The sequence below is a fragment of the Anarhichas minor genome, unplaced genomic scaffold (assembly GCF_050575085.1).
Source record: "Anarhichas minor isolate MPS153535 unplaced genomic scaffold, ASM5057508v1 ptg000007l, whole genome shotgun sequence".
NCBI lineage: Eukaryota > Metazoa > Chordata > Actinopteri > Perciformes > Anarhichadidae > Anarhichas > Anarhichas minor.
Window position 1 is genome coordinate 13,734,001 of NW_027466453.1, and position 12,107 is coordinate 13,746,107.

At 40.2% G+C, this 12,107-nt stretch overlaps 2 protein-coding genes across 5 annotated transcripts in view; both read left to right on the forward strand.

Moving 5' to 3' along the window:
• Nucleotides 1–3,384, forward strand: part of LOC142937556 (adenylate cyclase 9) — a 28,796-nt gene extending 25,412 nt beyond the window's left edge. The window contains exons 6-10 of the mRNA XM_076080545.1: nucleotides 314–522; nucleotides 1,130–1,289; nucleotides 1,433–1,575; nucleotides 1,752–1,775; nucleotides 2,061–3,384. Of these exons, the coding sequence (XP_075936660.1) occupies nucleotides 314–522; nucleotides 1,130–1,289; nucleotides 1,433–1,575; nucleotides 1,752–1,775; nucleotides 2,061–3,384 (1,860 nt within the window). The remainder of the gene's footprint in view (nucleotides 1–313; nucleotides 523–1,129; nucleotides 1,290–1,432; nucleotides 1,576–1,751; nucleotides 1,776–2,060) is intronic.
• A 4,581-nt stretch (nucleotides 3,385–7,965) lies between these two features.
• LOC142944824 (heat shock protein 75 kDa, mitochondrial-like) overlaps nucleotides 7,966–12,107 on the forward strand; it is a 38,750-nt gene continuing 34,608 nt past the window's right edge. For all 4 annotated transcript variants that reach the window (XM_076085970.1, XM_076085965.1, XM_076085968.1 and 1 more), the window contains exon 1: nucleotides 7,966–8,865. In XM_076085970.1, the coding sequence (XP_075942085.1) occupies nucleotides 8,781–8,865 (85 nt within the window). In that variant the 5' untranslated portion in view covers nucleotides 7,966–8,780. The remainder of the gene's footprint in view (nucleotides 8,866–12,107) is intronic.

Consider the following 12,107-nt stretch of genomic DNA (forward strand, 5'->3'; position numbering starts at 1 on the left):
GTCATTCTTCGGGCTGCAACTGTTGCTCCATCATGTAATCAAGCGTCTGAGTCAGTGACTTGGGAATAGGGATGGATTTCAGTAGACACTTACTTAAGTCATTGAATTATCATTGATTGTTGGTTAATTTATTTCCAAGTCATCCTGAATGGTGAGACTTTTTTGGTCATGCATTTGTGCAGCTGCCGTTTGGTTGGATTTCACTGACTACTCTTTATGAATGCCTTATTTGTATGTTTATTTATATTCTCATATATTTTAATTTTTGCTATGTTTTTCCCTCCCTCTCTCTTTCCCTCTCTGTTCCTCCCAGGTGGAAATCCAGGCACCAGTGCAGACTTTAGCCAGTCCAACATTCAGTTCTTTCCTCGACATGCTGCTGTGCTGTTCAGTGTTTCTGGCTCTCTCACTGGCCTGTTTCCTTCGACCGCTTGTTTCTCAGCAGAGTTTGTCCACACCAGCACTCATTCTGACAGCTGTAGTCGCCCTGTTGGAGGCACTGGCTTTGCTGTTTGCTATACGGTGAGATACTGAAAATAAAGTATGAGTCTTAACCTTCGGGCCCATGGGCTAGATCCAGCCTGCGAGACAATATCAGAAGAGATTACTGGAAGATGTATGTTTTGTAAAATAGTGGTGTCTTGTAATCCCGTGTGGGATGGAACAGAAGTTTGGCATGACACAGAAATGAAAAAATTAATAATTTGGATTATTAGTTTCCATGATACTCGTGTGGCCATATTGTTATTGGTCATGTGCTTTCTAATGGGGAAATAGAGCGGGTGGTGTGTTTTCAGGCAGTTGGAAAGCGGAGGAAAAAGACGGACAAGGGGAGACGAGGCAGATAAAATGTTGACATGGATACTTATTTGGCTTAAAGGGCAAACTCAGGTAGGGTGTATTAGAAATAAGGGGCCCTGGAGCAAAAATGCCTTTTAAATATATTTGTATTATCTTGATGTACCCACTTTGAATACAAATCAAGGTGTAGACAATCATGTCTGAAATCAGGCTGGGATCCGACAGGGGTTAATCAGGACACTCAAGTATCAGATAAACACTTCATGAATCTCTTATACATCATAATAATCTCTTTATAAATCACATGATATTGTTTCTCCTCTCCCAGTATGGCTTTCTACCTGGACACTGTGCTTAATTGCACTCGGGTGCTGATGACAGCCATTTCAGGTTGGATAGCGCGTCACTTTATAGGAGCCGTCCTGGTCTCCCTGCCCACTGTGGCTGTCTTCTCTCATGTCGCCTGTGACATGCATCTCTCCATCCAGGTGGATTTGAAGTTTCATATTTTTGGCATAATAGTCTTTTAGTTGTTGGTACAATATGTTAAATTGCTAAAAGTCATTGGAATTTATGTGATAATCTTCTGGGCTATTTTGACTAATGACTCTGTGCCCCACATTTTCCCCAGTTCACCATGTTCATCTGCTGCGCTGTCATCATAGCTATCATTCAGTACTGTAACTTCTGCCAACTCAGCTACTGGATGCGCTCAGTTCTAGCGACTTTGGTGGGACTAGCACTGCTTACCTTGCTCTTCGGCTCCCCCTGCAGGTATGGCATACTCAAGAGATAATGAAAGGAAAGATTTGTAAAATGTGATATAATTGAATAATGTGATGACACTTGACAACTTCCAAGAAAAGAGCACAAGTTTATGTTGGATGGTGCTGAATTTCTACATGCACTTGATGCATTAATTAGGAATATTTGTGTTTTATCTCTTCCAGTGTTGCTAAGAGTCTGTTTTTCTGGTAAGTGCAGTGATTATTGTAAGAGTTAGTTCACTTCTTTTTGGTAGATGATTGCTGGTAGTCACTTTTGTGTGTTGTCTGCATGATGCAGAGTTGAATTTGGTAAGGTGCAAGCAACTTTTGCCAAAAGCTTCTGTAATTGTGATTATTACTTACAGCTATAAAAGCTGCAAATTTATTTTTTAAAAACTAAATATTTATTTTATCCTTCAGTTTTACAATTTTTCTGCATTTTTCTTTCTTTCTTTCTTTCTTTCTTTCTTTCTTTCTTTCTTTCTCTACCAGGTCAGATGGCCAGAGCTATAACAGCAAAAGCAGCAGCAATAGCTCCAATGTCATGTCTGACAGCCCAGCAGACCCAAACCCACAGGACCTGCTAGGCCCTGAGGCCTGCGTGGCCTTTTTCCTGGTCCTTCTCCTCATCTGGTTCCTTAACCGTGAATTTGAGGTCAGTCACCGCCTGCATTACCACGGCAACGTGGAGGCTGATCAACATCGCATCAAGATCCAGAACATGAGGGACCAGGCCGACTGGCTGCTTCGCAATATCATCCCTATCCATGTGGCCGAGCAGCTGAAGGTCACCCAGAGCTACTCCAAGAACCACGACAATGTGGGTGTAATATTTGCCAGCATTGTTAACTTCAGTGAGTTTTATGAGGAAAGCTACGAGGGAGGCAAGGAGTGCTATCGTGTCCTCAACGAGCTAATTGGAGACTTTGATGAGCTGTTACGGAAGCCTGCCTTCTCAAATATGGAAAAGATCAAGACCATCGGTGCCACGTACATGGCAGCAGCAGGACTCAATGCGCAGCAGTGTGCCGATGCGGCACATCCTCATGCTCACCTCCGCGCTCTTTTCGAATTCGCCCTGGAAATGATGCGTGTGGTAGACGACTTCAACAAGAACATGCTGGGCTTTGGCTTCAAGCTTCGCATTGGATTCAATCACGGGCCTCTTACAGCCGGGGTGATTGGCACCACTAAGCTTCTCTACGATATCTGGGGCGACACAGTCAACATCGCCAGTCGCATGGACACTACAGGTGTGGAGTGCCGTGTCCAGGTCAGCGAGGAGAGCTATTGTGTGCTCAGTGCCATGGATTATGAGTTTGATTACCGTGGCACAGTTAACGTCAAAGGCAAAGGTCAGATGAAAACCTTCCTCTACCCGAAGAGCAGCGACAGTGGCCCTGTGCCTCAGTACCAACTCTCAGTCTCACCAGAGATCCGGGCCCAGGTGGATGGTAGCATTGGGCGCTCGCCCACTGATGAAATTGCCAGCATGGTGCCAACAACCAGCATAACTGCAAGCAGTACCAATACTATAGTACCCAGTGCCAGCGCCGGTTCCTCTACTACCACAGGGCTTAACCATGAGAAACAGGTGGACAGCCGTGAAAGACGTCCCTCTACAGAGACCTCTCATGCCAGACGTTCTACGTCTCACCAAGAAGGACCTCATTCTTCTGCAAATAAACAACTCAGCTCATCCTCAGTCCAGCAAGACACACCCCAAAATTCCACAACAATGTCCCAGAAAGACATCAAGAAGGACAAATGCGATGGTGATTATGACAGCAATGTCGGAGAGTTAACCAGACTTTAAGCATTTGCTACAATGGCGCTTTTATCATAAATCTATCTCTACCCTTTAAGCTCTTGTTCCTGCCGGTTGGCATTCGTAGAATCGCTGTTTATTTGGTCCTACCCAAGGTTAGAATCTGAGAGAAAGACCCACAGGCCTCTTCTCTGCATCAGCAGCTTGTTTTTACTGTCCATCTGATTGGCTGATGTTATCAGTGGAGGGATCTAGCTGGACCACAGAGTGAGTGTCAGGCAGCAACACTCAGAGAAAATGGGAAGAAGTGATGGGTCACTCTGAACCTTCTCTTGCCTGCTACAGATCCCATCGTCTCCCATTAACTTACTTGATTATCTGTATACCTTTAATCCTAATTATTTCTTTCATATGTCTTTTAAGTGCCTTTAGAGTAGAATAATGTGTAGACTAAGCCTTTTTTTCAGCAAGGGAAGCATAACAATAAGGGAAAACTGTAAAAAAGCTAACTTTTTGTAAAAACCGCAATGCTTTATTTTACTTTATTTTGTAAACGATACTTTGCTGTGTTATATTCCCTTTTATCAAAGATGAGCTCATCTTACGTATGGAAAGTGCTACAGCGTGAGGAGAATCACAGTATGTGTTAAGTAAAGGGAAATACGATGTTACGCCAAGATATGTATTAGTAAAATCTGCACTAGTGCGTGTTTCCATGTTCTTCATGAGAACCAGAAAACTCTTCATGAAAGGCACAGCAGAGACTAATCGATGCAGGCTAAGGGCAGGAGGGGCCGAGCTGCGTGTCGTATGAGTATATTTGCATGCAAACCGTGTGTGTGTGTGTGTGTGTTTATGTGTCTTGTGTAGTAACAAAATCACGCAGGCTTAAATAAGGAGAGGTCCCTGCGAGTTACTTGACTGACTTGATGAAACTGCAGGATGATGACGAACAGTTTAGGAACGCAGTCGGTAAAACAAATCTTGATTGCCGATGTGGCGAATTTCTTCTCTGGCCTCGGTTAAGATCTTTGTACTGCCTCAGTACTGAGGCACGATGGTCTCAGCTACATTTAATCAGCATGCTTGCAAAAACAGCATTGTAGACGAGGTTAACTGTGACTAATGTTTGTGCCCTCCCCCATGATCCTGGTTCTTATGGGAACGCAGGCTGTGTTAAGTGTTGATGAGTATTTCAATGGACGCTACAAGGCACTGCTGTACCTGTAGAGTGTCTTGACTGTAGATCGATTAGAGAAAACAACTGTCTAGGTTTCGCTTTGAATTTCACTGTGTGTTAGTTGATAGAGCTGTTAAGAAATGGATAATCAAAGTGGAATGTCCCAAATCAAAACTAAATGTGTTTTATTGTATTTATTGTTACACAAAACTTGAACTGTTTAAGTGAAGCTATCCTCTCCAGTGTTTAGTATTTGAAAGACATTACTAGATGGAATCACCTGGACGCATTCGCTGCTTCGCAATTTTAATGGCATGAAACTTAATGTACTAGCACAGTAAATGCAAAGGCAGTGGAATTTTATACTATAGGTGTTTTTATCTTTATTTTATACTTAATTGATTTAATGCTATTATATCATATTACTAAGGATATCAAACTGATTAAACTGTACATCTCTGTTGCTGTTACAGTTTCCCTCTCTCACTGTTTCTTAGCAAAAAGGATTGTGTGCTCAGAGGCAAAAAAGTTTTACCATGAAATCCTCTTAATTGTCTTATTTTGGACATTTCAGTACCCGCAACACCTTAACCTCATGCTGTTGAATTACTGTTTCATAATTCGTACTAAAGCAAACAAGACAAATACTGGAGAAAAACAAGTTTGCCTTTTTTTTTAAATCATCAAATCATTTATTCCAACTGCCACATTTAAGGTTACCCTAATGGATCAACATTATTCTATGTGTGCAGATAAGGTTGCTTGTGCCTTTTAACTTATAACTTGAATTTCCTTATCTTTTTTCTCTGTCTGCTCTGAGTTGCTTTAATTTTTATGGACAATACATATTTCCAAAGGCTCATGGTAAGCAGGAGAATGTTCACTAATGCTTAATTTTGATGGTTGAGGTTTTCTAAGGTCATGAAATTTGAGCAGTGCCTTTTCTTAATGCAAACAATGTAAACATACCAAACATATTCAATATTAGTTGGCCTTAATGAATTTTGTGAATCCCTTGATGTTTGGCCTTCCATTGTGTTCTGTATCTATTGCTCGGATGGAGTTGGGTTGATTTAAATGCAATAAAAAAAGTTTGCAAGAACAAATTACCTTCTTTACGCTTATGAGCACACAGCCCTTATACTAGCCCAAAATTAGTGTTTGTTATACTACAATAAAGGGACGTTTATAATAATTATTGTCATTATCCATGGTCAAGTTCTTCATAGAGGTTACGGTACTTGAGTGTCAGATAAAGCGTATAAGCTACATTTCTTTTTTTCTCCTCCTTGTCCTTGTATTTTTTATGAACTCTGAACATTTGTTTCTGGATTAGTGTTGTATGTGGGACAAACAGTAACACTTAGACAGGTGCGTCAACTAATAGCTTTGATTGCCACTTGTTTTTATCAATCCCCCCCCCCCATGTTTTACTCTAAACGTGAGCTAAAATGTTGATTTGGTTTGATTTATCGAGATGTAAGTGACATTTCTTCTTAGCAGAATGGCACACTGTGAGAATGTGGATGCCAAAGAGTGTAATTAACATCTCTTGGAGTTTCTTTGTTAATCTTTCTTCTCCTTAATTTGCAGGTTGTGTTGTGAAGATTCAAGAAATGTCATTCATATATTCAATGTTAAAACACATTTGCACAAGACGCTCACTTTTTATGTACAGTATGCCTTTATATTGTATAGTATCTGAGCATTTTCTATTATTTATACAAGCGCATGTACTAGAGTATTAAACAGTCTAAAGAACTGGGTTATTTTAACAATGTTGGAATAATACTTGTGTGTTCTTGCCTGCACGTGTGTAAAAAAAAAAGTGTTTGTAAAACTGTGTGGTTTTATGTGTTTTGGAAGGGATGCTCCAATCTTATTTAAAAAAGTAAGTCACTAATGCTTCAATCAATGCAGACGTCTTGTTTTCCTTAAATTCAAACTGGCCAAATACAATGGGCGAGATACTACCAGATGTCTGCAGGTAGGCAGTGTTTCAGTAGCCTGCTACAGCCAAGTTTGAATGAGTTGTTGCATTCTTTGGTAATGTTTTTGTATATAGCACGCTAATAGGTATGCAAGTGAAGGTTAAAACTGAATAAAGTCAGTTGCTGGGAAATGTTGTCCGGTTGAATTTATAGCCTGTACACTACATCCGGTTCTGCATTTACCCGTGGTGGATTGTATCATGATCTCAAGTACTGTTCTGAAGTAACCAACACATTTGAGGTAATTTTACTTGAGTATTTCTTTCATATGCTGTTTTAGACTGTATGCATTTAATACTATACTAATCCATTGCCTTACAGTGCTTTTTAGATTAAGATTTTACATACAAAACATTAGACACATTTATTAAATATAAAACATTGTTATAGATTCAATTACCCAACATAACACAGAGTAGTTTACATTACCTTCACCTCAAATCAGCTACACCATTAAATTAAGCAAACTTTTAAATGCAGAACTTTACCTTCAAATTGAGTATTTTTCCACAGTGATTGCTACTTTTACCATAGTTAAGGATCAGAATACCTTTTCTACCACTGGTATACTGGTACCTATACAGGGTATTAAGAGAAATGAGAATTACTTGGCGTCTTTTGTTGAGTACATTCACTATGTTTAAATAATGTAACTGCCCAGGAGTATTTGAGTATGTTTTTAAATGTTTTAATCAACACTGAACAGTGCTCCTATCCTGACAAAATTATTTGTTTCAATTTCTTAACAGCTGGAGCTGTGCACAGCTGTGAATGGCTTCATCTAACCTTTGCTGTTTAATTTGCACAGACTTACTTATTTATGTACTTACTGTTCTGTATTCATGTACTCAATGTACATAAATACTTGTGGGGAATATGACTGGTAGAGCTGATTAGAAAGTTGTTTTAATAAAATGTATTAGTATTGGGACTTTTACGAAGCACTATGTTAAGTAGTTATGGAAGAGGTATTCAAATTGTAAATTTTATATATATATATATATATATATATATATATATATATATATATATATATATATATATATATATATATATATATATATATATATATATATATATATATATATATATATATATATATATATATATATATATATATATATATATATATATATATATATATATATATATATATATATATAATACAAATCATTTTATAGGAACTGTTGGGATTTAAGTACTTCGTTTCATCGCGAGTGATTTGTGTTTTCCCTAAAGTGACCATGTTCTATTTGAAGTGTTACGTGTTTGTAAAGTTTAAAGCAGTTTAAAACATAGTATATTCAGTTTTTGGGGGGTTATTCCACCCTTAGAGGCTACTTCACGTACGTCCCCATGACGCACGGTTGGGGCACAGGTTTACGTCAGGGCGTCATAGCGCGACACCTCCCCCTCCTCCCCCCACAGTCTAGCTGGGAAGAAAAAAAAAAACTTTTTTTTTTTGTATCGGAGGAATCAACAGCCGCCATCTTGACGCGGCTCAGAATCGGGATTTCGGGGGGAGCATTAATTTTAAAAACCGACCGGAGCTACTCAGACCGGGCTCAAACGGCTTTTTTCTTGCAGAAAATCGAAGTGTTACTCCTTCTGATGAGAATTAATGCAAACATGTGAGGATTACATGCGTATTTATCGTCTCGAAAGGCCACTGTATATTTGATTTCCCTTTTAGCGAGCGCCGATTCTCGCCGTATCTCCGTCCCGAGACGCTGTATTTACCGGGAGACAGCGACGACAAAAATAATCCACCTCATAGAAAATATTTTTTGAATTTTGCTCTTTTTATTCGAGCCTGAGATAGATTTTATGGCTGCTCGTTTCGACTGCGAAAAAAATGATTCTGTACAGACGTGAATCCGGCGATCTGCGGAGAAAAGGATTTGCCTACGCCTTGTGTAATATTTTATGATTGATTTTTATTTATTTTTCTCGAAGCTAAATAATTTTTGGACGTAATTATTGAGGATAATTATGTGGGTGTTGGGTGTTGGATTATCATGGGGTGATCTTCGGCGGCGAAGCGTGGCGCTGTTGCCTTTCTTTTGAAACCTTTTTCTCCAGGCAGCATTTCGCTAGTCTGCCAGTCAAGACGAAGAAGAAAAAAAAACAAAAAAAACAACCTCCAAGATACATTGCTCCTTTACGCTCAACGTAAAGGAAAAGTTACCAGTTATTACGAGCCACAAGCCCGACCAGGGGGACTGATCCTGCTGTTGTTTTCCTGCATCATCATCCATTCATAACCGACCAGGATGGCTGACAATCTGCTGGATGTCGGACCCCCCACTGCAAAGCGACCCAAGCTCAATTCACCTCTCTCAGTGTCAGATGGCCCAGGTAAGAAGGACAAGACATGGTGTTACAAATGTGAATTACTGACTCACAGTAAAAGTTATATTTATTATACTTGCACGCTGTTCAATCCTGCTGCACTCACCTTTTAGGAAAAGAGATACGGCGAAGTAGCCTAAACCGATCCGCCACTTCAGCTGTGCACATATCACAGGAGGAAAACTGTTATATCGAGTCCCTGGCTCGTGGGATTGTCTGATTTAAAACCTGCAGCTGATTAGAAAAATACCACAAATTGCATTAATACTGTCAAAAGTGCGAACTCACTCCCTCTTCATCACATGAGAATTACTCAACAGGGAGAGTGTGCTCCCAAGTTATCAGTCTTCAAGGGTTAACGGCTAAGTTACAAAGCATAATTGTGCTTTGTAACTCTTTTGTTTCCAACTAAGCAGCACAGAGGAACATGTTGCCTCTGGACTGGACTTGGTGTCCTCAGTGCCTCCTCGACAGTGCAGATGCAGCACAAGCACTTTGAAAGATAATCTCTCACCTCTGGGTCAGTCTGCCACTGAAAGCGCAGTCCTTCCTTCCACAAAATGTTTGACTGACCTGGGTTAAAATGTATCAAATAAACAGGAAGATTTCATGTGTTTCGTACCTACATCCACAACTTTTTTTCAGCAGCCGTTATAATTGGCTAGCAAATGGGCATCATGGAGCTCATAACGGCTGCCATGTTAAATATCAGAAACTAGTCCTCGGCTCTGCATCTTCACCAGTCCAACCTGCAGTGACATTTTGGAAAGTAAGTTGGGACAGTTGACCTTGTAAAAAAAATATTGTGACATTTTGTGTCCAGGACATTGCGTAATTACATAAAATAGTAGCTGAGGCTATGCCACCCTCTGACATAGAAGTTGTGTGCCTTGGTTATATGTTTTCAACACACACACACACACACACTTTGTGCATGTGGTCAGTGGTTGATACAGATATATGAGCATGCACACGATTGTTTTGTGATGAGTTAAGTAGTATTCATAATAGCTTTATTATTTAGAAATCATGTCTAATCATCGTTATACGTCCCCAGCCCATTTTTTTACAGTGGTCATTCTTTTTTTCTAGTTGTCAACTATTACGCAACAGGTGCATTTTTGGAAAACTTCAACTGTAATATAAACCCTTGTCACCCAAAGACATTTGCTGGCTTTTCAAGAAATTGTTGTGTTTTGTTAATCTGTGAATGAGAAATGAGTCCAGATTAAGCAACACTCTCAGACATTTGATAGGAGTGGAGAACAAAAAGTTTGAACCACTACCACTAACACCTGCCTGCAGATATTACGTTTTTTTTAAATGTCAAGAAACAATGTCAACTGGACAAGAGTCAGACTGATAATACTAATTTAATACACTTGGCACCAGAAATCTCAAACTTTAACAGAACTTTTGGCATCTATTTGTCCGACGAGGACTTATCCTTACAGGAGCTAATTCATTTTACATGGTCGTTTTATGGATAGGAACTTTGAGAAGGGATAACTGCTGATGCTGCAATCACATCGGTTCTACATGAGAAAGAGGTTTTAATGCATCTCTCAGTAGAAATTTGGGAAAGGAGGGGTGTTAAATGGCTGCACTAGCTGTCAGTGTGTAAGATTAACAGGCAAAATGACAGCGTCGATGAGACTGGAGTGATGTGAATTTGCGATGGCGCGGCGCGTTTGACGCAAGTTGAAATTTTTCAACTCGGGTGAAAAAAATCGCGTGCCGCTGCGGTGCGATAGCCTATCAGCGTTGAGATGCTCCTCCTGTCATCACTGACGTCCTGCCGTTGTTGAATCAGGAAAAATATATTGTAGCCGTAGGCGTTCACCCAGAGCTCTACGATGTCTCATATTAGTAGAGACCGGGGAAACGGTATTAATGTATGTGTGTAAACCATATGGTACAAACAATGAATAGACGCTGCCGTATTTACGCCTAGATGACGTTATGTTGAGTGTTGATGGAGCTGCTACAATGTTGGCATAGAATAGCACCAATCGATCCGAGCTCCAATGAGAAAACAAGTATTTAAAAAGTTATTTACTTCTCGTCTTGCGGAGAGAACTAACAAAACATGAATTCAAACTTTTTACAAATCTGCATCATTGCGTAGTTATTTCGGCGTCCCCTTTTGTCCGTTTACAACTCAGGGAGCAGACGGGGACAGTATCAAGACCCCAGAAAGAGCTCCGGGCTTTGAAGCAAATTTGACATAGTGGACAAACGATGGAATTACAATTTCCAAGTCCCTCCACGGGCCCAAAAAGACTTTTCCCCATAGACTTACATTGGGCAAGCAAATTTTCGCATTGCGTTACTCGCGGGACCATTTGTGGTTATTCGCTTCATTTGCGCTAGAGGCGCCGGAGAGGAGGAATGGCTTATCTCCGTTATCAACTAAGCCATTTATTTCCGCCATCAACCATTTAAGAAATAACTGCTATTTCTGCTTAGTACTTCTTGTGGAAGTCCCAGATATCCTGGGAAACTAAACGCTGTCTTGTCTGGGTTCATATCATCATCTGGAGGCGATCCGTGGATTTCATCGAGGTGTATTCACTGTATCTAGCAAGCCACACGTCGGCTGTTTTACTACAGCTGTATGAACCCAAAATAAACAATTTTGCCGAAATAACTCCGAAATAACTACATAATCATGCCGGTTTGTAAAAAGTCTCAATTCATGTTTTGTTAGTTCTCTCTCCCGCAAGACGGCAAACGAATACCTTTTTAAAATACTTGTTTTTTCAATGGAGCTTGGATCGATTGGTGCTATTCTATGCTAACATTGTAGCAGCTCCATCAACACTCAATAACGCCAGTTAGGCGTAAATATTACAATTGCTGTGGCGATTGCTTTAGCCCTGTTTGAATCGGTAGGGAACAGCTACCTAAACGCTGCGGGGAGAGTTTGTAGCGTGTGTGCACATTGTCTGTTACGTCGGGTGGGTTGCCATGTTGAGCGCAGTGGCTCCACCGAGAGAACATAATATTTCCCACAATTTAAGCTTCTGCATCTTCCAAATGCAACAGTATTATTCAAACGTATTGTTCGGTTCATAATGCGTACCGAACCGTAAGCCTCGTAGCGAACGGTTCAGTACGAATACGTGTATTGTTACACCCCTAATGACCATATATTGTACGACAAGTTGACAACGTAGTTATCGTGATAGGCCTATACGATGATATAAAACAAAGAAAAGCAGAAACTCAGACATTGGAGAAACTGA